This window comes from Pelophylax lessonae (genome assembly GCF_965119305.1).
Source record: "Pelophylax lessonae genome assembly, chromosome: 4".
NCBI lineage: Eukaryota > Metazoa > Chordata > Amphibia > Anura > Ranidae > Pelophylax > Pelophylax lessonae.
In genome coordinates, this window is record NC_138771.1 from 558,853,315 (window position 1) to 558,880,814 (window position 27,500).

The 27,500-nt window shown below is 41.1% G+C and overlaps 1 protein-coding gene across 1 annotated transcript in view; it reads right to left on the reverse strand.

Moving 5' to 3' along the window:
* Positions 1–27,500, reverse strand: part of LOC309553890 (zinc metalloproteinase-disintegrin-like VAP1) — a 118,429-nt gene that overhangs the window by 22,660 nt on the left and 68,269 nt on the right. Inside the window, exons 13-21 of the mRNA XM_082255376.1 lie at positions 27,082–27,171; positions 25,303–25,498; positions 16,873–16,969; positions 16,686–16,791; positions 13,057–13,137; positions 11,005–11,083; positions 9,295–9,391; positions 5,195–5,291; positions 1,392–1,511 (exon numbers count right to left, since the gene is read on the reverse strand). Of these exons, the coding sequence (XP_082111502.1) occupies positions 1,392–1,511; positions 5,195–5,291; positions 9,295–9,391; positions 11,005–11,083; positions 13,057–13,137; positions 16,686–16,791; positions 16,873–16,969; positions 25,303–25,498; positions 27,082–27,171 (963 nt within the window). The remainder of the gene's footprint in view (positions 1–1,391; positions 1,512–5,194; positions 5,292–9,294; positions 9,392–11,004; positions 11,084–13,056; positions 13,138–16,685; positions 16,792–16,872; positions 16,970–25,302; positions 25,499–27,081; positions 27,172–27,500) is intronic.

Below are 27,500 nucleotides of genomic sequence, written 5' to 3' on the forward strand. Positions count from 1 at the left end.
AGGTAATATATTGTTTGTGCCCATCTTCTTTTAACAATCTATGGGCACCATTTCCATTTAAAATTTTAATACCAAGAACATGACATTAGAACCTGACACTAAACTGGTGATTTAACCACTTTAAGACTGGAAGATTTTGCTGCTCAATGACCAGGCCACTTTTTTCAACTTTCAAACTAAATTTATATCCTTTTTTTCCCCCACAATCAGAGCTTTCTTTTGGTGGTGTTTGATCACCTCTGCGCTTTTTATTTTTTGCGATATTAATAAAAAAAGAGCGAAACTTTTGCGAAAAATTTACATTTTCTACTTTGACTGTTAAAAACTATCTAATATATTCAATTATTGTCATACATTTAGGCCAAAATGTATTTAGCTACATGTCTTTGACAACAAAATTCTCAATGAGCATATTTTTATCCACTTTAAGACCGGAAGATTTTACCCCCTTCCTGACCAGACCAAATTTTGCGATTCGGCACTGTGTTAGTTTACCGGACAATTGCGCGGTTGTGCGAAGCTGTACCCAAATTTACGTCCTTTTTTCCCCCACAAATAGAGCTTTCTTTTGGTGGTATTTAATCACCTGTGTGATCTGTGATTTTTTTGCAGGACTGTGACATTGCGGCGGACAGATTGAACCTAACTGACATTTTTGACACTTTTGGGGGGACCAGTGACATTACTATAGTAATCAGTGCTAAAAATATGTACTGTTACTGTAATAATGACACTTGCAGGGAAGGGGTTAACACTGTTGGTGATCAAGGGGTTAAATGTATGCCTCATGCCTACTGACGTGTGTGGGGGGAGGGGGTCCTGTGACAGAGACAGAGATCGCAGTTTCAGCTATGCTGAATCCTATGATCTCTCCCTGTCTGTCACAGAGAAGATCCGCCTGCTTTGTTTACACAAGTGGGCGGATTTTCTCACTCTTTCCCCGACGATCGGGGAAGAGAGATGGCAACCACCGCCTCTCCTCCTCCGGCCCGACTCTCGCTGTGTCTAAGCGCCGCCGAGACAGCTAGGAGTCCAGCGACGTAGGTCTACGTCGCTGGACCCAGGGCCGCCACTGTGCCGCAGTAGCAGCACAGTGAGCAGCCCTAAAGTGGTTAAGAGAATATGATAATAATCTATGGGCACCATTTCCATTTAAAATTTTAATACCAAGAACATGACATTAGAACCTGAGACTAAACTGGTGATTTAAGAGAATATGATAATAATTGAATCAAATTAAAAATGTAAACTTAATTTTAACTTTAAAACCTAATATATTAAAATGCAATTTAGATCAATGTATAGCTTCCATTGCTGGGAACTGCATTATAATAAAGTTTTTTAGTTAAAAACATCTTGATAAAGGTTAATCAGATTTTCATTTTACTTACATATGGAACCTGAGGCTTTTGAGAATTTGCTAGTGGTTGTGGAGGGTACACGGCAGAGGTCTGTGGCTTTTGAGAGCTTGCTGGTGGCTGTGGTGGGTACATGGCATTCCCAGAACTTACCTAATGAAGTAAAAAACAACACAGTGTCCAATATATCAAATACATATCTAAGCATCATAGGCACTTGCTTTTCTAGACTCAATTTATTTGGTCACATGCTAAAACTATATATAGTTTCATACCCCAGAGGAAGTCCAAGAGGACGAAACGTACGTCGGGTTATAGTGAGCTTTCATCTAGATACTGCACCCATTCAAGACACATGTGTTTTATGCTTGGTATTCATAAGGAAAATGTAAGTTTTTTACCTTCAAATAAATATTTGTGTTTGGACGTTATCACACTATGTGGAGTTTCTCTATCCTTCTGAGTACCTGAATCAGCGAGAGAGGAACCATGCACCAAAGGTGCTTCAGCAAGTCTATATATACCTAAAGACCATAGGACTCTTTTGTCATATGACAATTTAGAGTCCACCGCTTCTGGTAAGCGCTCTCAAGTTATCTCATTCGGTGATTGGAGCACTGACAGTGGCATTTTCCCTTCTTTTTCACCTTGGAACACAGAACTTTTTCTTTCACATGGATACTCATATCCGGATTTGGACACTTTGACTTTTATAACCAGTTCATAAGATTTACACTCTTCTGACTTCCACTGGAAGGTGGAAATAATATTGGATGCTTCTAAGACTTCTTTTGCACACTTTTTCGCACAATTTTTTTGCATTTTGCACTTTTGTCATTTCATACACTTGGTTACAAGGTATTCATTATGATTTAAATATGTGGTATAACACACGTTTAACCTTTTTATGTCAATTTTAGCGTGGCATTTTGTATATATAGTGTTTTTAACAATATTGTTGTATTGTAGTGCCTGCAGCTGATTTTGTTATTGTTTTTAGTAAGCGCAATAGTTTTTTCCCCGATTTACATGCTAAAACTACCCATAAACACTTTGATTTACTAATGTACTACTGGGCTGAGAATCGCCACTCAATAAATTGTGTGATTATTAAATTATCCAATCATGTCAAAAGCAATTCCTATTAACTTTGAATACCAAATCATGTGCGCATGAAATAAGTAAACAGGAATTTACTGTTCACAATATTGGTTATTTACAAAAATATACGCACAATCTATTGAGTAAAGACTCTTAACTTCTTCAGTAAATCAGTCCATTTCACATCATATCATACAACACATCATACACATAGCCATCTTGTGCATGGTGCATGTGATCTTTGCTCAGTTAGTACTAAGTGCTTAGAGCTCTATACAGTCAATTATGTACCCACATCAACTGTGTGCAATTAATTTTGCAAAAAAAAAAACTCATGTAATAAATAATCACATTCACCACTTCTTCTGGACTACTCCTGAAGAAATCTAAAATGTGTAGGTCACAGTCAAAGATGTCATGAAACTTGTTTGGTGTACTCCCTTCTCACAGTAAGACCAGGGGAGAAGGTGGTCTAGTGCTAGGGGGTCAGCACTAAAGATTGTGAGTGATTATTTTTCAAATTGTTTTTTACTGAATAAAATAAAAGGTTTTTTATACTTTGGAGAATCTCCCTCTTCTTTCTTCTATCATGTGACCTATGGAGTACGGAAGGTCCATAAGAAAAGGATTAGTTGAATGACTGTAAATATCCCAAGGTGGAAAAAGAGCTTTTTAATTTATGTATATAACGGACAATGCTATCTGGTGAATTTGCCTAATTAGGGGCTTAACAAATAGAGGGATATCTGTGCACATGGATAGTAATAAGTCACTCTTCATTAGCTACAGATTGCTGTTGGATGCTGTTGGTTAATATAGACATTGGATGCCACAGAAGGACTTTTGCACTTATTTGAATAATAAGGAAGACACATTTTTGCGAATTGTTGCTCACTTTTTTAAAATTTTACCTAGGGGGTCTTTCTGACACAAAGTTTGGTTAAAATGGTGATTATTTTTGCTTTTTATTGGATTTTTAAATTAATTTATTTATGTAGCAAGATTTCCAGGCCTATGGCCTGATGTGGATCTGCCATTAGTACCGGTAATCTCTCAAGCCCATGTGAGCTGCGACCCTGGGTGTGACAACTGAAGCAGCGACAACTACGGCATCTTTGTTTGTGGTTTTTTATTGGAATAAAGGGGATGGGAGAAGGGAATGAGTGGGATACTCCTTGAGGCTTAAACTAATTACAATTGGGGCTTTACTTCTGAAATGCCTGTTGGCACTTCCTTGACGCCAGCCGGCGCTAGCCAACGCTCACTGACACTGAGAACACTGAGAAGTGCTGAATCCTCGACTTATAGTCCAGAAGATCTATGACTGAGAACTGTAGAACTCCTGACGCTGTTGTACTATGAAAGTCACTGAATACTTTCCCCCCGCCTGGCACAGCTTGAGGTAGTATATAGTAGAACTCTGTATAACTGTCACTGTAACTGGCACGCTCTGTGCAATTCAGGGCCTAAACTGCAGGTGCCCCCTTTGACCTTGAACTCTTTAGGGTCCACTGACTATGTACCCCCTCTGTAGCTTCAGGGTCCTCAACCTAGGTACCCCCTTTATAGCTAGCTGACAATGGATCCCAAAACCTCTTCCGGAGTGGTCCCCTCTATCTTCAGGCAGACCCCCAGGGGCAATCAATCCTCAGTACTCATGACCTGTGTAGGCTTTCCTGGGACTGGACCCCTCTCTCTCCCCTTAGCTCAACTCAGGACTCTCTGGATACTCAGGCGACACCCCGAGACATCCACCTTCCTCAGACAGGATTTACTCTCCTTCCTAGGACTCTGCTCCCGCCAAAGACACTGTGCCACTCTCTTCCCCCCAAACTTATACCCACTCCCAGAATCCTTTGCAGCCTAATCTGTCTTCTGGGGTAGTTACAAGCTGGGATGTGTTCCCTGATTGGGCTTCCCACACTGCCCTATAAGAATCCTCTCACAGGAGCCAGTGGGATACTTCTCCCCTCAGCAGACACATCTGAAAGCCCTGACACCCTGGCTAAATAAATCACAACCCTGCTGTTAGGCAGACAAGGCCCACTATACATTTACCTAGCACCTACCTGTAGGGTGCTACATTTATATATGACAATTTTTTCACAATTCATTATTATACAACTGGTTGAAGTGGGCACCTACATGATTGTTTAAATACATTTAGCTATTTAGTCACGTATTTTCATCTATGTTTTATTTATTATAATTAGGAGTACTGCTCCTTAGTTAAAAACAATGCCATTTGTATTTGACTAACTGCATAGGCTCAGTACTAGCTTTTCGTAGTACTATTTTTTATCTTCATCTGGTATGTCATTATAGAAAGGACTGAAAAACCACCTACTTATACATAGGCAAATCAAGTGAACCTTAGACATACATTAGTAGAGCCATTACGTATTTTTTAAGGGAATATATCAGTAAAGAAAAAAAAATTAATTTGTACCACTTGTCTTTGAGGGAGCTCATATATTTGCAGCAAATAAACGTTTTTTTTAAAGTCCCCCATTGTTATCATGCTATTACTGTGTCCATACATTACAGTACCTGTAGGAGTCAGCATATCTCCATGTTTCTGTGTTATACAGGCCCCTTACTCTCAATGTGTTAAGGAGCCAACAGTTGTCTAGATGCTGACATGAGGTCCATTTGTCAAATTGATCCTTGTAAAGTTCATCCTAATTTGAGAGCTGCCCCTGTCTTTATGTTGGCCATGTCGTAGATAACTGTACCTGAGGGATTGAGGGATAGCCATCTGTTTTTTGTGTTCTCTGGTTTTCAATACCGAAGGTGGGGTTGGCCACACCAGAACTACCACCTGCAGCTCTCCTGGGACATAGAAATAGAATTATTAGTGATATTATCTAAACTATTTTGTACAAAACTTTGTTCCCATTTTAATTGGACTATGATGGCTTTCATGCTAATTGCAGGTTTATTCAGTATGCCAAGGAGCAGCAGTGATGTGCACTATCACTTGTGCATAAACATCCTTCCTAAAGCAGAACTAAAGACTGTAAAACTTACCTCGTCTTCAACTCTCTAACTACCAGTGATTCATGCTGTCTTCTGTGTCCCATGCTAAGCACAACACTGTGTGGTTATTGTGCAGCAGGGCAGTTGCTTGGCAAGGGTGTCATTCACAGAACACCCTGGGATTTTCTCAAAAGAATGCAAGCTCTGTTTCAATAAGGTGAAGATCATATATTATCACTTCCCTGCCTCTCCATCTTGTCCAATCAGAGAATGAGTTGCATTCAAAGAGAATAGTCAAGATGTTCTCTGAATGACCTTGTGCCGAGTGAGCAACACCCTGTGGTTACTATGCAGCAAGGCAACTGTCCAGCACAGGAAGATAGCAGTGATCACTGTAGTAGCAGTGACTACTACAGTCATTTCCAGCTTTCAAAGCGATCCTACGGGTATGTCATAGGCCTACTTCCATGGGCCCAAGCTAGACCAATGTAAATATGCAATAAAATGAGTACCTGGAATTCAGCTTTAGAAGTAAACTATGCCAACTTGTGAAAGGTTCACTTTAAAATAGTGGAATCCCCAAAAAACCTTGAAACTGTTTTGTAAAATAAGTGAAAAGTTTGTCTTATATATAGAGGAAGAGATGATTCCAGAAAGGATTTTGCAGTAAAAATATAACCACTAAAATATACAAAAAGCTATAAGCTTGTTTAACAATAACTAAAAAAAGGGAATGATCTGAAAAATGCAGAAAAAAAATATATTTTTTTATTTAAGCCAGTAATATCAATTCCCAACTGACTCTGAATTCTTAAATAAATTGTTTAAATAACAACTGCAGAGCAAATTATTGTAAGCTTTATCCATCACAGTTATTTGGCTTATGTGCTCCTACCACAACCCCTGGCAAAAAGTATGGAAGCACCACTCTTGGAAAATGTTCATTCCATTGTTTAATTGTGTAGAAAAAAAACAAATCACAGACATGCCTCAAAATTATTTTCATTTAACATGCCAACCGCCTGGCTTTAAGAAACACTTAAAAAATAAAAAAAGAAAGAAAATTGTAGTAATATGCTATTGTTTTTGCAGATCAAGCAGAGGAAAAAAACATGGAATCATTCAATAAAAAAAAAAACCCACTACAGTACACCACTACTTTGTTGCACCACCTCTGGCTTTTATAACAGCTTGAATTCTCTGAGGCATCGATTTACTATCGACAAACAGTATTTTTAATCAATCCGGCCAGAACGGCTTTGCAGGTTGGAACCTTGTCATGGACCATTTTCTTTCATTTCCTCCATAGATTTACAATTGGATTGAGGTCCAGATTATTTGCAGGCCATGCCATTGATGCTCTTGAAGGAAAGTTTGCCCTAAGGCAAGATGCATTATCATCCTGAAACATGATATCATCATCACCAAACATCATTTCAATTGATGGAATAAGAAAAGTGTCCAAAATCCCAATATAATCACGTGCATTTATTGAAGATTTAATGACTGTCATCCCCCCGTACCTTTACCTGCCATGCAACCTCATATCATCAATGATTGTGGAAATTTGCATGTTTTCTTCAGGCAGTCGTCTTCATACATTTCATTGCAATGACACCAAATAAAAGTTCCAGTATCATCACCCTGCCCAATGCAGATTGGTGATTCGTCACTGAATATCACTTTATCCAGTCATCCACAGTCCATGATTGCTTTTCTTTTAGCCCACCCTAACCTTGTTTTTTTCTGTTTATGGTGGTTTTAGTTTGGCTTTTCTGTATGTAAATCCCATTTCCTTTAGACTAAGTCTTACAGTTTAGTCTCAGACTCCAGTTTCTGACCATTTGTTCTTCATTTGTTTTGTTGTGTATTTTCTGTTTTCAGGGCATATTGCTTTACGTTTTCATCTTAACCAGTTCCCATCCGCGCTACAGCCTATATATGGCTGCAGCGCGGACTTGAATTTTCGGGAGGCCGTTTTTAAACGGCCTCCCAGTGACACGCCTCCCACGCGCTCCCGCGAGCGCGCATCGGGGAGAATCTGTGTCGGCCGTGTCCCTTGGACACATCCGATCACAGATCGTGGTGAATGGCCAATCACAGCGGCCATTCACCACGTGATCAAGCCGTCCAATGAGAGATGATCTCATATGTAAACATATGAGATCATCTCTCATCGCCGGCGCTCCTTCCTCACACGGAGCCTGCAGTGTGAGGAAGGAGGGGGAGCCGTTAGCCGCCGGGGACACACAGGAATGTAATCAGGGCACTGATCACCAGTGCCCTGATTACTAAAACACATACACAAATTGCCACCATCAGTGCCCACAGTGCCTGCCATCAGTGTCCCCATCAATGCCCACAATCAGTGCCCATAGTGCTGCCAGTCAGTGCCCATCAGTGCCTGCTCATCTAGGCACTGATGAGCACTGACTGGCAGCACTATGGGCACTGAGTGTGGGCACTGATGGTGCTGCCCATCAATGCTCATCAGTGCCGCCCATCAGTGCTCATCAGTGCCACACATCAGTGTCCATCAGTGCCATCCGCCAGTGCCCATCAGTGCCGCCTATCAGTGCCCATCAGTGCCGCCCGTCAGTGCCGACTCTCAGTGCCCAGCAGTGCCACCTCTCAGTGCCACCTCTCAGTGCCCAGCAGTGCCGCCTATCAGTGCTCATCAGTGCCGCCTATCAGTGCTCATCAGTGCCACCTATCAGTGCCACCTATCAGTGCCGCCTATCAGTGCTCATCAGTGCGGCATATTAGTACCTCCTCATCAGTGCCCATAAGTGCCACCTCATCAGTGCCCATAAGTGCCACCTCATCAGTGCCCATCAGTGCAGCCTATCAGTGCCCATCAGTGCCGCCTCATCAGCGCCCTTCAGTGAAGGAGAAAAATTTATTTTCAAAATTTACTCGCAGAAAATAAGAAAAACTTTTTTTTTTTTTTTTCAAAATTTTCTGTCTTTTTTCTTTTATTTTGTAAAAAATAAAAAACCCAGAGGTGATTACATACCACCAAAAGAAAGCTCTATTTGTGTGAAAAAAATGATAAAAATTTCATATGGGTACAGTGTAGCATGAAATTGTCAGTCAAAGTGTGAGAGCGCTGAAAGCTAAAAATTGGTCTGGATGGGAAGGGGGTTTAAGTGCACAGTAGGCAAGTAGTTAATGCTTTGATATCTTCCTTGGTCCACCAGTAAGCTTCCCTTTAACAACCCTCCCATTTGATTTGTACTTGGTCCAGATTTTAGACACAGCTGACTGGGAACAACCAACATCTTTTGCAATATTCCATGATGATTTACCTTCTTAAAGAAGTTTTATAATCCTCTCCTTTGGTTTGACATCTCTCGTGTTGGAGCCATGACTCCTGTCAATTAGATTGGTACAACAGCTCACCAAGGTGTGCAAGCACTCTTTTTTAACTGCAGACTAATTAGCAGATGTAATCTGATGCAGATGTTTGTTTTAGAACTGCAAAGTACATGGTGATTCCATATTTTCCTCAGAATTTAGTAATTCAATATTTTTTCCTCTGCTTGATCTAAAAAAAACAGTTGCAATTGACTACGGTTTTCTTTCTTTTTTTTTTTTAAGTGTTTCTTAAAGTCAGAAGGTTGGAATGTTAATTAAAAATAGTTTTGACTCATGTCTGTGATTAGTTTTTTTTTTCTTTTTTTTTTACACAATTAAACAATTGAATAAACATTTTCCAAAAGTGGTGATTCCATACTTATTGCCTGGGGTATTGATAGCAATAAGTTAATAAAAATAATCAGGAGTGAATATCCTGTCACTGACTATACAGTATACAAATATATAAATACACAAGTATGTACTCCACCAGTCATACCTCTGCTTCTTCTTTTGGGACAGTTTATGTATCACCAGCAATACAATCAGGAGAATGGCTATCAGAACAATGATGATGAGCACAATGTAGCCAGCTCCTGTGGGGACAAAAAAATAGATCACATTTCCACTTTGCTGCCCAAATGTGATAATACCTTCTTTAAATTTGGAATGGGTTCCCATTAACATGGTATAATGTAAAAAAATGTTTTAAAAATTCCTGGTTACTTTTTTAATTGCTGAAAAATCCTATCTGGCGTTCTCATTCTATGTAATGTTAAGGAGAGGTCTGGGGAGTTAGTTTCTTCCATAATTTACCCTGTCTATACTGTGCCAGCAGAGCTGCTTATTATCTGTGTGCAGAGGAATAGCAGAGACCCAAAGCAGAAGACAGATGGGCCACCCAATGTCAGGGGGAGCAATCAGTTGGAAAGGAACATTGGCTCAATCTCTACTACCTCCATCCTGTAATAAACAGAGCTAGGAGCATTTCAAAATTCGAATTCCTTCTTAACTCTGCTCGGCTTTAAAATGAATGTTTTGCTGGATTTAGCAAATATTTATGCAGCATTCAACATTGCCATAGTGCACACAGTGGGGTTGATTTACTAAAACTGAAGAGTGCAAAATCCGGTGTAGCTGTGCATGGTAGCCAATCAACTTCAAACTTCAGCTTGTTCAATTAAGCTTTGACAAAAAAAAACTGGAAGTTTGTTGGTTTCTATGCAGATCTGCACCAGATTTTCCACTCTCCAGTTTTAGTAAATAACCCCAGTGTTCTCTAACAACTATCCTCTTCCACGGAGGTAGGGTTGGCAAAAGACCCTTCTAAAACATTACCTTACTGCTTTGCTCGCTTTTTAAAAATTTTATAAGGACATGGAATGATTAGAATCCCATTTAGGTTTTTATTGCTATCTGTGTCCCTGCTTGAGACATTCAGTCTCTCTATGCGCCCTGGCAACCATTGCCACCAGTGCTGAGAGTGGTGAAGAATCCAGAATTTTGAATTTTCCTTGGAAAAAGGTAAGGAGAAGAAATCAGCTAGGGTGACAACTGAGAAGAGGTTTCCTCTGTTATGGAGAGATGTTCTCTTACTTCCTGCCATGTCTATTGGACCGCGTCAATGACATCAATAAAACCAGCACACAGCTCAGTGTGGAAGAGCAGTGGGAGAAATTAGAGAAGGAAATATCCCACAATGCTACCATTTAACTATACAATTATGTAAAAGCAGGAAAGTACAATAAAACAGTGCAACATGCAATAATAGTTTGGTCCATTCATGTTATCCAGCTCCCCTGTTAGTCAGCAGCATCTGCAGGGGAAGGAGGGAGTGGCAACAATGGCTGGGACGTAGGATCCTACGGGTGATGTCGTGGCTCATGGAGATCCCAGCCACTGTCGAGCGCTCTCTCCTCTCCCCTGCAAAATTCTACCCACTGACACAGCGGATCACGTGACCAGACCAGAGCAGGCTGAACTTTTTTTTTTTTTTTTTACACGCATTAGTCAGCATAGGTGTTAGGAGGGCGGACATTTTTAATCATAGTGTTAGGTAGAAATTCCACTTAAAACCCCACCCAAAATCTAAAGACATTGTATGTACATTGTATCCAATGTATTTCATGACACACTTGCAAGTTATAGTCATCTAGAAAACTCAGGCTATCCATGCAGGGTTCAGGCTCATTCAACTTCAGTTACTTACGTAATTGAGTGCTATAGGTGTCACAGTTGGGGGGCACCCAGCCTTCCTCACACTGGCATTTCAGTTCATGATCACATACCTGCCTCAGAAAACAAGAATGTTTGACTCAATTGATATAAACAGTTATATTACCCAACAAATTATCACACAATGGACGAAACGAGAAAAACGTGACGCGATTTACACGACTAGCGTGCTTCATCAAAACAATGGCTTTGACAAAGCATGCTAATCATGTGAAACGCATCACCTTTGTTCCCCTGCTTTATGACTGTACATCATCTGTGCTTGCTTTTAATATCTCCTGAATAAATTACATTGAATCGTATGGGAAGGGCGGCCATCCTTTCTCTCGTTTTGTCCATGTTTTCCTGCAGCAGTGACAGAGCGTGCACCCCATTTTAGGAGCTTGTTACTTCATTTCTAGCCCAGCCGAGTCACCTGAAGCAGTGGAATTTGTCTCTTATATTATCACACAGTATTGTAGTAAAATATTTCTATACATTCAAAGGGTAATTCCAGTTTTGCAAAAAAAAATATAGCAAATAAAAAAAAATATATATAGCATATATAACTGATACACAAGACAGGAAAAAATGACTTTTCCGTTTCAGTCGGCAACTGCTGTAATGTTCAGTAAAATTCCAAGCAATACCGTAACATGGAAGCACTCCCCAGAAATGTCATGTGTGTCTTGTGTGATTGGCTTGTGTGATCTTCCTAGAAGTCTGCACTAACATACAAACCAAATGTTAGGCCCCTCTTGCAATAGGAATTTCAGTATTGGGGAGATACTTCCCAAGGTTTAAATACTTCTAAAGGGATACAGCTTTTTAATTAAAACACTAAGTGTACCAGATGATTATAATGAACCAGATCCTCCCATTCAAAATCAGTTTGCAATCAGTCTGATGAAACAAACAGTTATATCATTAGTGGAGAGGTAGAAGGTTTGTTAAAGTCCCTGCAATGTACATTGATCACCTAAATAGGATTGTCTTTTACCCCAACGAAGGTGGAGTTACTCTTTAAGTCCAAAATATTAAACTATACATATTGCTCATAGCAGCCAATTGGATTTGCAACCAGAAACATGAAAGAAGAATCTGATTGGCTGGCAAGCTTAACACAGACAGCTCTTATCTGAATTTCAGACTTTCCAATTATAAAAGAAAAAAAGTTAAAGTAGAATTTTAAGCAAAACTTTTTTTTTTTTTTTTTTTCATTTTGGATAGAGCAAGGGAGGGTTATAACCCCTGTCAGATTTTTTTCCCATCTGTGTCCCATTGTGAATATTTTCCTTCACCTCCTGTTTCATAGCCAAACAGGAATTGGCAGGAAAACCCTGCAAATTAAGGGAATATCTTGGGGACCCCCAGATTATTAGAACTAGTGTCCCCTTGGAATATTTGCCCTCTATTACTTTTCTGGGGGCAACCAAAAATGTGGGATATTCTTTTACTTTCACTTTCAGTGATAATGATAAATGGGGAAGCAGACAGCAATAAAAACTGACAGGTGTCCTAATCCCCCTACACTCTAGCCAAAACGATAAGTGCAAAACATTATCTGTCAACCCTGCCAAATATCCAGCACTGTCCCATGCACGCTGCTTGTGTTATCTCAGTGAGTTTAATCAACCCTCCCAATTGTCTCATTGAACTACACCTTCCTCTATGTTATGGAGAACTGGGCAAGGCTAAATGTATTATTTTTTCAAATTCAGTGCAGTAAACTCCATTGTGCTGTCAGTGCATTTCTGGCAGATCAGCAGGTATTTTTTTGTATATGCGGTGATTTTAAAGGGATAAAACATGGAGAAATGTGCATGCATTGCAGAGATGGTACTGCATATGGGTTTTTTAATTTTTTTTTAAATTTGCCTACACAAATTCTTTAATATTTGTTCCATAATGCATGCCATAAGCTGTAAATTCTTCTAATCGCCAAACTAATGATGGATTTATTGCTGCAGTGAAATACTATAGTAGAAATATAAATAGAAATAGTATTACTACATTAGTAGAACTATATAGAAATAGTATTACTCACAGCATTTTTCTGACACTTGGCAGAGCAGTTCAGGGCCTTGTAAGCAGCTTCAACAGTGGTGCATCTTCCACCTTGACATACCTGGAACAGAATACACAGTTTGAAGCAGAATAAACAAATACAACACTTTAGGGGGTTCAGGGGTGGGGGTGGGGGGGGGGGGGGTTGGATTACCTGCACGCTCTGTCTCTGTGCAATATTGTTGCACAGCGCAGGTGAGGATACATTTTTTTTTTTTATTTTAAGACAAAAAAGTTTACCTTTATAAACTATACGTACACTGCTCAAAAAAGTGTAAGGAACCCTTTTTATAGCCTCAATTTAATTAAACTCCTGGGATATTGATCTGGTCAGTTAAGTACAGAGCAGAGGGGGTTGTGAATCTGTTTCAGCTGATTTGGTGTTAATAAAATTAACAACAGGTGCACTAGATGGGCAACAATAAGACAATCTCCAAAACAGGAATAGTTTTACAGGTGAAGGCCACTGACATTTTTTCCCTACTCATCTTATTACTAGTTTTGCATCTAGCTAGAGTTAGTGTCACTACTGGTAGTATGAGGCGATACCTGGGTGCTAGAAGGTTTGCTGTGTCTCCCAGCACAGTCTCAAGAAGAGCATGGAGGAGATTTCAGGAGACAAGCAGTTACTCTAGGATAGCTGGACAGGGCTGTAGGAGGTCCTTAACCCATCAGCAGGACCAGTATCTGTTCCTTTATGCAAGGAGCACTGTCAGAGCCCTACAAAATGACCTCTAGCAGGCCACTGGTGTGAATGTCTCTGACCAAACAATCAGAAACAGACTTCATGAGGATGGCCCGAGGGCCAGAAATCCTCCAGTAAGTCCTGTGCTCACTGCCTGGACCTGTAGAGCTTGATTGGCCTTTGACATTGAACCCCAGAATTGGCAGGTCCGCCACTGGTGCCCTCTGATTTTCACAGATGGGAGCAGGTTCACCCTGAGCACATTTGACAGACGTGAAAGGGTCTGGAGAAGCCATGGAGAATGTTATGCTGCCTGTAACATCGTTTAGGATGACCAGTTTGGTGGTGGGTCAGTGATGGTCTGGGGAAGCATATCCATGGATGGACGCACACACCTCTACAGGCTAGACAATGGCATCCTGACTGCCATTGGGTGTCAGGATGAAATCCTTGGACCCATTGTCAGACCCTACGCTGGTGCAGTGGGTCCTGAGTTCCTCCTGGTGCATGACAATGCCCAGCCTCATGTGGCGAGAGTATGCAGCCAGTTCCTGGAGGATGAGGGAATTAAAACCATTGGATGGCCCCCACACTCGACTGACCTAAAACCAATAAAACACCTCTGGAACATCTGGGACATTATGTTTCGGTCCATCCGACCCTGCCAGGTTGCACCTCAGTCTGTTCAGGAGCTCGGTGATGCCCTGGTCCAGATCTGGGAGGAAATACCCCAGGACACCATCCATCGTTTAATTAGGAGTATGCCCTGACATTGTCAGGCATGCATAAAAGCATGTGAGGGCCATACAAACTATAATTTTGAGTTGATACAATGATATTTCATCAAAATGGACTAGCCTGCTGCATCATTTTTTTACTGTCTTTGAATTCAGCCCTCTGTAGGTTGATAATTTTCATTTCCATCCAACAATGTGGCATTCTTTCATTCCTAATGCATTACCCAGTCCATATTATTATAGTTATCCATTTAGATCTAATGTGTTTTCAAAGTGTTCCTTTAATTTGTTTGAGCAGTGTATATATATATATATATATATATATATATATATATATATATATATATATATATATATATATGCAATACAGTGATGGGGCAAACATGTAGAAGTTTTAATCAGCGTGGATAAGACTATAGCATTTGAAATGAGCTCCTTAAGGGGCTATGTGGTACATTTTGCTTCTATGTTTGAAAGTGAACAGATACTTGGAATACTGAATTTGAGTTATCAATGTTTTCCTATGTAGTTTGCAGAACTGAGCGCAGTTTTTGGCTCTAACATTCGCTGTTCACCTGTGCCCATAATATGGACATTCAAGTAGATATTAATATGGACAATCTAGTGAAAAAATATTTTGCGTTAGATGATGTGAGTGTTTATAATCCATATAATTGACAGCCGCACTCAAAATACTATATACACAAATATTGACAAGAACACTATAGAAAAAGTGTTGCGCTGTCTTCACAAAATTATTGAAAACAATATGTTTATATCACAATAAAGCGTACTGCAAATTAATTTAAAAGGTGCAATTCATATACATAAAGTGCAAAATGTGCTTCCAAACCACTGAATAAATGAATCAAACAAAGTTCATATAGTTAACAATCGTTCGGTCCATTGTAAAAGACTCATATCTAACAAGTACAACTGGAGCCTGATACACTCAAAAAGAGGGAAGGCAAAACTTAATTGCGCAATGCCCAATATAAAAAAAAGTTTATTGTAAAAGACTCCTATTCACAAAGATAAGAAAACAGGCATTCAGTGTCTCTGTGCCCCAGTGACGACTTCTCATATATAAATAGCGGTGACGTCAGCATGCCCACCGAGGCACCAGATGCAGTGTATACTGAATGCTTGTTTTCTTATTATCTTTGTGAGTATGAGTCTTTTACAATAAACTTTTTTTTATATTGGCCATTGCCAACTTTACAGTCAGAAAACACCCAGAGGCCTGGGCCAGCAGCTGGCTCAGCCCCCCAGTATGCTGACCCAGACAGCTGTTAAATGGATGTGTCCGTGTAGCCACAGCATTCCAATTGACATGAATAGGACTGCCTGCACTGGGATGCAAGGAACACCTATACATCTCATGCAGGCAAACACGGCCCTCACATGAGTAAACGCTTAGGTACGCCCATGTGAATGAAGCCTAACAGCTAAAAGGCAGAGGTAGAGGTAAAGAATAGCAATATAAAGTCATGCAGAAATTAAGCATCACATAATTACCTAAAACTATACAAGTTTATGTGTCACTATGACCCTAAGCTATCATCATTTTACATAGCTAGGATGAAAAAACACATCTTTGTTTTTAAAAAAAAATACATTAAAAACCTGCATCCACAGAACCTTAAATCTATAGTTGACCTAGAAGACAAAATACATCTCCTTAAAAAGCATCGTCCAATTTGCTCCAACATCAAAAACTCCTTTCTGATCTTCTAAGAAAACTGGATACTCCCTGGATCAATAATCTTATTATTTCTTATAAATATTAATAGCCAGACAGTTATATATTGTGATTTAAGGGATACATCCAGCCTTTTTTTTTTTTTTTTAAACATTCTGTCAAGTTATTTAGAACTAACTACTGTGGTAGTGCTCATTTTTTTTTTTTTTAAGTTATTGAAAAAGTTCTTGCAAAGAAGCATTTCCCTATTTGAAGGTTAAACCTCTTTTGTTCCAGATGTGGCTCACAATTCTATGTTGGGCTGTTTTTTTTTTTTTTTTTTCATTTTCCTTATGTTTCTTTCACTTCTTTTTGTATTTTTTGACCTACCTTTCTGGAAATGATGGATATTCAAAAATTTTCATTTTCACACATTCCTGGATACATTAAAACCATGTAAACTGAATGTATGGGAATAGTCACACTGCACGAGTGGGGATACTCACACTTTCTTCTGCACAACGTGTCCCATCCTCCACCAGGATGGAGCTAAGGACATTACAGCCCGAATTAGAAGGACGAGAGCAGAATAACACTCCGCACTTCATATCCCTGTGTACATAGATGCTGAAGTTAGATATTGTTGGGGACCACAAATAGCATATTTGATCATTGACTCTGGTTTGCACTCACTTGGCCTGGCACACGACATTGATTCCCGACTGACGACAAAATCCAGGGCTGCCTCTTGTGTTTTGTACAAAGCAGGAATCTGACCCAGCAACATACCCTAGTTTAACAGATAAATATATAAAAAAATCACTTATTCACTGCAGTATGTGTAGAATGTCAGCTGGAGCTGTATATTACACTGGTAATGACCAGACATTATTAGCAAATGCTGTACAACTATACAACCTAAAAGAGCAACTATAAAGTCCATTATTTTCCAACCAGCAGGAGAGTAGATAACATCCTAAAAGACCCAGCGTACCCCTGGACATGTGGATTGAACTGTTGCAGCACCAATCTACCCTATCCTTTCTCTTTAGCCTCCACCTCCACCCTCTGTCTCTTTATACTTCTGCATATCTTGGCTTTTGCTAGCAGTGGTTCCAGGCCATATAACCAGAGTACTCCAAGAAGGCATCCAAAAATATCTAGCAGTGCCATTGCTGCCACCATACCTTACACAATATCCGATCAGCAGGGCCACTGTTAGAAATCACAGGCCCGTACAGCCTACCTGGCAGTGCCCCCCCCCCCCCAAATATATCAAGATAATATTTCCACTAAAAATACACTAAATTCATTATAAGCGGACACAAACATAACAAGGAATCTGTGGAAATTAGCCCTTTTTAATTGTTTTTTACATTAAAAAAATACATAATAATTTTAAAATTGTTTACAATTATTTTATTTAACAATTTTTTGTAATTTATTACAATGTTTAATTAATATTTTTTTTACAATTTGTTATTTTTTTACAGGACAGGGAAGCCTGCAGCACTGCGGGGGGGGGGGGGGGGGAGTTGGGGGACGCGTAACAGTAAAAGGGAGGCACACGGGGAGGGGGGATCAAAAGCAGGCAGAACAGGAAGGGGGATCGGTGTCGGAGTAGCAATTACAAGAACGATGCCCTGTGTCTGTGTCTCTCCCTGCAGCAGCTGAAAGCTGGCAAGAGGGGGAGAAACTGGCTTTCAGCTGCTGCCTGCAGAGAGCTGCACAGGGCTACCTTCTGTAATTGCCCCCTCAGCCCGACCGCACTGATTCTCTGTGCTGTTGGGGCCCCCTACAGGAGGACTGGTGGTCCCCTCCTGTCAGTGGCCCTGCGCAATCAGCCATAAAACTATGATCACCAACCATAACATTATGACCACCCACCCAACATTGAGCAGGTCACCCTTTTGCCACCAAAACAGCTCTGACTTATCAATGCATAAACACCTCTGTCAGATTGACTTCTTCCCATATTTCTTTGAGGCACCATCTCTTCCCCAGGTAAGCAATGCACATGCAACCGGCCATCCACATGATGTAAAAGAAAAAACATGATTCATTGGGACCAGGACATTTTCTTCTATTGCTCCTTGGTCTGGTTCTGATGCTCATGTGCCCATTGTAAGTGCATTTGACTGTGGACACAGGTCAGCATGAGCACCCTGGCCGGTCGGCAGCTACACTGCCCCATACACAACAACCTAGGATACACTGTATGTTTAGACACCTTTCTATTGGATCCAGCATTAACCTTTTCAGCAATTTGTGCTACAGTAGCTCTTCTATTGGATCGGACTACACAGGCCAGCCTTCACTCCCCACGGGTATCAATGACCCTTGGACATCCCTGAACCTGTCAGCGGTTTACCATTTCTTCTTTCTTGGACCACTTTGGTAAGTCCCAAGCACTGTAGACCGGGAGCATCCCTGCAAGACCTGCAATTTTGGAGATGCTCTGACCCAGTCATCTAGCCATTACAATTAGCCCCTTATCTCAGTAGCTCAAATTTGTATGCTTGCCCAATTTTTCTGCTTTCAACATATACATTTTGAGAATAAAAAAGGAAATTGTAGCGCTGAAAATGAATAAATAATACACCAATTAAAGTGCAACAAATGTATACATTCTTCCAATGAGGGAATAAAAACGTCTCTTATAATAAATGTTCATTCAAAATATGTAGCAAATTTCAATGAGTACATCCTGGTGTAAATGATGAAAAAAGGATGCTGTGTCCACCACCATATGAGTAAAGTTCAAACTCACCAGAGCCAGATGCTGTCTATATTATAGGACAGCAAAAGGGTATTATGCGACAGGCTTCAAGATCTTAGGACGTCTGGGTAATCAGCAACCTCTGGCCCCCGGAACAACCTCCAATTGATTTATCGACTCAGCACGTCATATGAGAGTTTATAAATGCAAAAGGAAGAGGCTCATGGTGTAGTACGAAGTGATATCAATTTATTAAAAAATATATATTTTTTGTACCATTGACAACCAATACAGTGTACATACAGTGCCTTGCGAAAGTATTCAGCCCCCTTGAACTTTGCGACCTTTTGCCACATTTCAGGCTTCAAACATAAAGATATAAAACTGTAGTTTTTTGTGAAGAATCAACAACAAGTGGGACACAATCATGAAGTTGTTAACAAATAAAAAACTGAAAAATTGGGCGTGCAAAAATATTCAGCCCCTTTACTTTAAGTGCAGCAAACTCTCTCCAGAAGTTCAGTGAGGATCTCTGAATGATCCAATGTTGACCTAAATGACTAATGATGATAAATGGAATCCACCTGTGTGTAATCAAGTCTCCGTATAAATGCACCTGCACTTTGATAGTCTCAGAGGGCCGTTTAAAGTGCAGAGAGCATCATGAAGAACAAGGAACACACCAGGCAGGTCCGAGATACTGTTGTGGAGAAGTTTAAAGCCGGATTTAGATACAAAAAGATTTCCCAAGCTTTAACCGCTTGCCGACCGCCAGCTCGATTATTTACTGCAGCGGTCAGCCCCTCACAGGCAGAGCGACGTAATACTACGTCGCTAGCCTGTGAGGGTCTAGGGAGCGAGCGCGCGCCCCCGGAGGCACGCTCCCGCGCGGTCACGGACCCCCTCGCGCGTGTGACCAGCGGACCCGATGTCCGCCGGTCACCCGGCGATCGTCGGTGCAGAGGCAGAAAGGCAGGCGGCTGATGTAAACAAGCCGCCTGTCATTCTCCCCTGTGTGTGTAGTAACATGGATCATACGGTTCTACTATGTAGGACCGTTGATCACTGTTCCTACAGCTCAAGCCACAGCCAATCACAGTTAGAATCACGCCCCTAGGGACACACACCACCCCTCCCTCTCAAAAAAAAGTTAACCCCTTCACTGCCAGTGTAATTTTACAGTAACAGTGCATATGCATAGCACTGATTACTGTAGAAATGTCACTGGTAACCCCAAAAGTGCCAAAATGTCAGTCAAGGGTCCGATCTGTCCTCTGCAATGTCGCAGTACCGCAAAAAAAAATCGCAGATCGCCGCCATTACGCGTTAAAAAAAAAAACAACAAAAATGACATAAATCTTTTCCTTTGTTAGTAAACATGATAACTTTTGTGCAAACCAATCAAAATACGCTTTTTGCGATTTTTTTTACCAAACATATGTAGCATAAAACAAATTGGCCGAAAATGTTAAAACATTTTGATTTTTAAATTTTTTTGGGGAATTTCATATAAAAAAATGTGAAAAATATTGTGAAAAATATTGTTATTTTTGCAAAATTTACGCTCTTTTTTTGTTTCGCACAGATCGCACAGATGATCAAATACCACCAAAAGAAAGCTCTATTTGTGGGAAAAAAAGGATGTCAAATTTGTTTAGGTACAGCGTCGCATGACCACGCAATTGTCCGTTAAAGTCACGCAGTGCCGAATCGCAAAAAAAACCCTGGTCGGAATGGGGGTAAAATCTTCCGGGGCTTAAGTGGTTAAACATCCCAAGGAGCACTGTGCAAGCGATAATATTGAAATGGAAGAAGTATCTGACCACTGCAAATCTACGAAGACCTGGCCGTCCCTCTAAACTTTCAGCTCATACAAGGAGAAGACTGATCAGAGATGCAGCCAAGAGGCCCATGATCACTCTGGATGAACTGCAGAGATCTACAGCTGAGGTGGGAGACTCTGTCTATAGGACAACAATCAGTCGTATACTGCACAAATCTGGCCTTTATGGAGGAGTGGCAAGAAGAAAGCTATTTCTTAAAGATATCCATAAAAAGTGTAGTTTAAAGTTTGCCACAAGCCACCTGGGAGACACACCAAACATGTGGAAGAAGGTGCTCTGGTCAGATGAAACCAAAATCGAACTTTTTGGCAACAATTCAAAATGTTATGTTTGGTGTAAAAGCAACACAGCTCATCACCCTGAACACACCATCCCCACTGTCAAACATGGTGGTGGCAGCATCATGGTTTGGGCCTGCTTTTCTTCAGCAGGGACAGGGAAGATAGTTAAAATTGATGGGAAGATGGATGGAGCCAAATACAGGACCATTCTGGAAGAAAACCTGATGGAGTCTGCAAAAGACCTGAGACTGGGACGGAGATTTGTCTTCCAACAAGACAATGATCCAAAACATAAAGCAAAATCTACAATGGAATGGTTCACAACATATCCAGGTGTTAGAATGGCCAAGTCAAAGTCCAGACCTGAATCCAATCGAGAATCTGTGGAAAGAACTGAAAACTGCTGTTCACAAACGCTCTCCATCCAACCTCACTGAGCTTGAGCTGTTTTGCAAGGAGGAATGGGCAAAAATTTCAGTCTCTCGATGTGCAAAACTGATAGAGACATACCTCAAGCGACTTACAGCTGTAATCGCAGCAAAAGGTGGCGCTACAAAGTATTAACTTAAGGGGGCTGAATACTTTTGCACGCCCAATTTTTCAGTTTTTTATTTGTTAAAAAAGTTTGAAATATCCAATAAATTTCGTTCCACTTCATGATTGTGTCCCACTTGTTGTTGATTCTTCACAAAAAATTACAGTTTTATATCTTTATGTTTGAAGCCTGAAATGTGGCAAAAAAGGTTGAAAAGTTCAAGGGGGCCGAATACTTTCGCAAGGCACTGTAAATAAAAATGAATTCAGGTGTTAGGTGTTTGAGATAAAAGCTCAAAGACGGAGCTTTTATCTCAAACACCTAAGGTCTAGCCATCACTCCGGTTTGCAATGGTGGCTCTACATGTGAGTACTTTTTATTGTTTGATTTTATGGTTCATCTTTTTTATCTGGTGAGTTTGAACTTTACTCATATGGTGGTGGACACAGCATCCTTTTTTTCATCATTTACACCGGGATGTACTCATTGAAATTTGCTACATCTTTTGAATGAACATTTATTATAAGGGCTCTTTCACACGGCCGCTCCGCTTGTCCGCAAATCATCCTATTTTGTTGCGGATGATTTGCGGACATAATGTAAGTCTATGGCATTGCGGATGTCAGCGGAATACCATCCGCTGACATCCGATTTTCCTCCTTTCAGTTCTGTTCCGTTTTTTGGAACGGAACAGAACCCTATTTTTCCTCCGTTCAAAAAACGGAAAGGAAGGAAAATCGGATGTCAGCTGTGTCATCCGCTGACATCCGCAATCCCCATAGACTTACATTATGTCCGCATATCATCCGCAAACGGATGGGATGATATGCGGACTTACGGAGCGGATGACACAAATGTCATCCTCTCCGTGAAAAAAACAAAAAAAAGTCCTGCAGCGGAGCTTTCACACGGAGCGGCCGTGTGAAAGAGCCCTTAGAGACGTTTTTATTCCCTCATTGGAAGAATGTATACATTTGTTGAACTTTAATTGGTGTATTATTTATTCATTTTCCTTTCTTATTCTTGCATTTTAGTGTATGTATATTTTACACTGCTTTGCTAGCTGCTCATCTTTCACATCATAAGTTTTATATCAATTTTGAGGATAACTTATTCACTTGCTGCCTAATATAGGTGTAGCAGAATTACCAGCTATTGTGCTGGATGTGGGTCCGCCTGGGTTACCGCTAACAACAACAGCACATTTAAGCATGTTCTCCAAGTGTGAGCACTGAGACAATGACCATTCCAGTATCTTTGGGTTTCTATATTCATTGAGAACTTGGATGGGAGAAGGGATGAGTGGGATACTCATTTGTCTCAACTATACACAATTTGCTGGGGACAACTGAAAAATGCTTGTTGGTGCTGACTTGATGCTGTCTTGATGCCAGTTAACGCTGGCCTTCTACCTGTTAATTATGAATTGACTTCTGATCACCTCCTTGTGACTCAAAGTAATTTTTGAAGCTCCCTTTGGCACTCCTTGCTGAGGTACCTACTTTATCACTGCTGCACTGCTAAACACTTGTACGCTTCAGGGCCCACACCGGCACCCTCTCTCACACACTTATCTTCAGGGCTTAGACATTGGCACCCCTTTTTCTAAGCCTTCCTCTACTGGTTAGCTGGCTCCCGGATCCCTCTGACCTTCTGGAGTGGTTTACAGTACTCACTACACTGCTTTCCTGGAAACCTCTGCCCAGCAGCTCCACTCGGTCCACAGCACACTGGATCAGCTCAACCTTTTGTCCTCTAGGCCGACTGCCCAGGACACTTTCCTCATGCTGACAGAAGGAAAGACAGCCATCACCCTCCTCTTGGGACTCTGCTTCCCGCCAAAGACCTTCTGTCATGTGTCCCCCTCAGACTTATATCCCATCCCAGGATGCATTGTGGCAGATTCTGCCCTCTGCGATAGATACAAGCCCTGGTGTGCTATTGGCCAGGTTTCCTCCACTGTCCAATAAGAGCCCTCATTGGACATAGTGGGGAGGCTCCCCAAGCTCAACAGGAACACCTGGAAACACATTGCAGCCTAGCTGAACAATCAGGTGTGGAATAAAAAGTGGTGAAAGTCCTGATGGTAGACACAAGCAGTGCAAGGTGCAAATGATGACAGGTGCTCTTCACACAGCCCACCACCTTACAGAATGGCCTCTCACCTCAGCCCGATCAAGTCAGGCAACCGCATCTCCACTCTCCTCAGATGGAACTCACACACCACTAAACCAGGGACTCAAGGACCAATGAACCTTAAAGCGGAGTTCCACCCTGGAATTTTTTTTTTTTAAAAAATACCCCCGGGACAGTCAGGGCTAGTGCATTCCACAATGGCTAGCCTCTGATCTGTCCCGGGTTGCACTTACCTGTTAGGACAAATACTTACCTTGAAAACGTCTTGTCCAGCGCTGCCATCTCAGGTGTGGGCAGCTTGAAGCCAGCGAGATCCTCTTCTGTGTCCTCTTCCATCTTCTTCGGTCCACCGATGCCCTGCGCCGGCCCCGCCGTCACTTCCGGTGCGCACGCGTCATCCCTCCACAGCATGCCCAGAAGCTGTTTAGAAGGGGATGACGCACGCGCCCCGGAACTGACGTCGGGGCCGGTGCAGGCGCAATAATTCCTGGGAGCGATGACGTTCAGCTCCCAGGAATCATTGCAGAGCCAGGAAGTGACGACGGGCCGCGGCCGAGGAAGGAGGAAGAAGGAAGTAAGGTAAGTATATTTTCTTCGCTACGAGGTAAGTAAAAAAAAAAAAAAAATGTGATTATCCATTTCTTTTTCAGGTGACCCGGAGCGAGAAGATGGAGGTAAGTGTAAAATTAGGGTGGAACTCCACTTTAAGACTTTCTCAGATTGTTGTAGAATAAGTAGACGTATCTGTGCTTGTTTCACAGTTTTGAGTTCTGCGACCTCTGATCTTCAAAACACAAACCACAACCACATCAACCAGTATAAACAATAGGCCACCATCGATGGTGAAGGGTAACAGAAAGTCTTCTGCAGGAACCATCTAGTTAGAGTAAACTCTATGCAGCAAATAGCGTTTGCCGTGTTGCTTTGGCGTTCCATGGCTGAGATCCACTAAACCGGAAGTGACGCATGCCGCTAATCTCCACCCTACACGTTTCTCACTACAACGTCATCTTCTCATTTTGATTTATTTGAGATTGTCCACATGGTATTATTCTTTTTAGCGCTACACTATTTACTTTTTTATTTGCCATGCTGGTTTTGTTTTTGGACCTGAGTGTTTAGCTGCATAGTGTTAGGTTTTGAGCGCTGATATAACCTTTGTTCTTTTAGCTGAACAATCAGGCCCCCCTGATAAGCAGACAGGGCCTCCCTTATAGTTTTTCCTAGCACCTACCTAGGAGGGTGCTACATAGGCCACCCACTTTCAGGTGCCATTGTAAAGAGATAATCACTGTTATTCACTTTACCTGTCAATAATCATAATGTTATGGCTGAATGATGGACATACCTATATAACTAAAAAAAATATCTTATCTTTAGAAGTAAAAACATCAGAGGTTCTACTCCTTGACTGCACAATAAAAACAAAGATTTTGGCTTAACTTCCACTCTTAGGAATACAGTCATCTCCTCACTTGCTGCCTGCTCATCAGACAATGAGCAAGAAGCAGCGACACACTGATAAGTCATTACTCATTAGTTCTGCTTAATCTTCCCTCTCCTCCTGTCTGTGTGTAAGCAGAAGTTGATTGGTTGCTTCCTGCTTACCTTGTCCCAAGTGCATTTGACATTGACTTTGGATAGTGGGACATCTGCCGTTGTAGCAATGTCCTTCACCATTTCTGCAGGGAAACCCATTGACCCGTAAGCGGTCAGAGGGACACATGGCAGATTCCCCATCACACATGTCCGACAAGTCGCAGTCATCCTTAGCGGCTCTGCATACAAATCCTGCAGTCCTCAGCTAAGAGATAAAGTGCAAACAAGATATTAATGCCATTACTTAATTTTCATACTTACATTATACATGTTTGCTGCAGAATATTTTCATGATTGTATTACATACACACATTTGTAAATCCTCCCTAGGGGCTACTGCCATTTTACTCCAGTCTTTTAGCCTCTCTGATCAAGATATGTTGAAATAAAAGCTGACCAGTAGAGTTAGGGCTCATTTACACTAGTGTTATCCTCTGAAAAGCTGTCGGGCTGTATGCAGGGGCTTAAATATGCTGCACAGCAATGCAGAGAACATTAAACAATGTCTGTTACCTGCATTGGTGTATTTATTGTGAATGGCACTGCAGTGCACCACAGCAAAAAGCATGCGCTGCAGTGAGGTGGGCTTTACCGCAATGCAGCAGTGTGAATCACTGGTGATGCGCTCATTAGTTAATAATTGGTGGTGGGTTTATGGTGAATTATTAGTTGGTGTATTTTACTGCAGTGTACCAATGCGAATAATACGGGTAATACAATGCAGCATTGTGAATCATTCTAAATGCCACCCCAATGCGCCATGCCAATGCATTCAAGTGAAACAAATGCTGCACTCCCTTTTTTATTTTGGAGCGTTAGGCAGTCATTTGAAATGAATTACAATGAATGAATTACAATAACATTATTGCAAATAAATGCTCAACATAACATCCCTTAAAAATGCAAAGATGCAAATGGATCCTTATGGCTGTTCCAAAAATAGGAGCAGAGGCACCTGTATGAGCTTTTCCAATACTTCTTACCATGTCTTCAGAACTATGCAAATAAGGGAAAATAAGGGAAAATCTTGCCTGCTGGGACCAATTGCATCCAAAGGCTCCATGCACACTGGGCCTAAAAAAAACGCCAGTTCCCTTGGCAGAAAAAAATGCTCACATAGAGCGTTTTTGTACACAGTTTAGACAATTTTAGGAGAGTTTAGCATTATTTTCTGCCAGAATGCTCCAATCAGAAACCCAAACCAGAAGGGTTTTTTGTCCTGCCTCTAAACGCTGAGTTTAAAATATGCCTCTTATCGTCTTAATGTTCATCGACACAGAAGATAACATTGAGCTGCTTCTACAGGTAAAACACAAAACTCTTGCAGCAATTTTTAAACCAGTGTGCATGGACCCTAAAAGAGGATCTACCACGTCCTTATTCTATTCAAAACTGTAAGTGATATTTCAATTACAGTTGGAGTGTGGTGGGCCTAATCACCCACTGACTTCTATTATTTCTATAGAAATTCAACAGGGGGCTATTCCTGCCACTGGTACTGACAACCTGGGAGTTTTGGATGTTCTCACCACCTTGGTGTGTTCTCACTCCTCCCTTCGCATTTCCCATAATATAAAAATAATAAAAAATATAACAGGAAGAGTGGGACCCCTTCATACTGGCCACGGAAAGTGTGCAGACCCAAGAACTCAAGTACTGAGATCTCACTAATAGAGTCCCTAAGAAATACAAAAATCCATTGGATGGTGTAACTGTCCCACATCTATTAAACACCAATATACTCGTTTTAGGTGGAGTATCTGTTTCATTTTTACCTACAACACTCACCTGACAGTTAGAGCAGCACTCTCCCTCTGCACACCGAGCGCCTTCTTTGAGTTTGCAGGTTTTGGCATCACAGCAGTTGTTGGTACATTCCTATAAACAGATGAGAATTGCTTAATCTCAGGACAAGAGTGTTATGGACACCAATATATTTTGGGGTTTGCTTAACTAGAACTGTTACATTGTCAATTACCCTAAAACTGAACTCCAGGATAATCAAATAATGTATTATCTAAATACATCAGGCATGTGTTTTCTTGGCATTCTTTGTGTATTTCTCCAAGACCTGTACAGTAATCTGATTTGAGACTTTGGGGTTGATTTACTAAAGGCAAAGCCACTGTGCACTTGGAAGTGCAGTCACTGTAGGGAAAGATCTGAAATGAGGGGAAGCTCTGCTGATTTTTATCATGCAATCATGT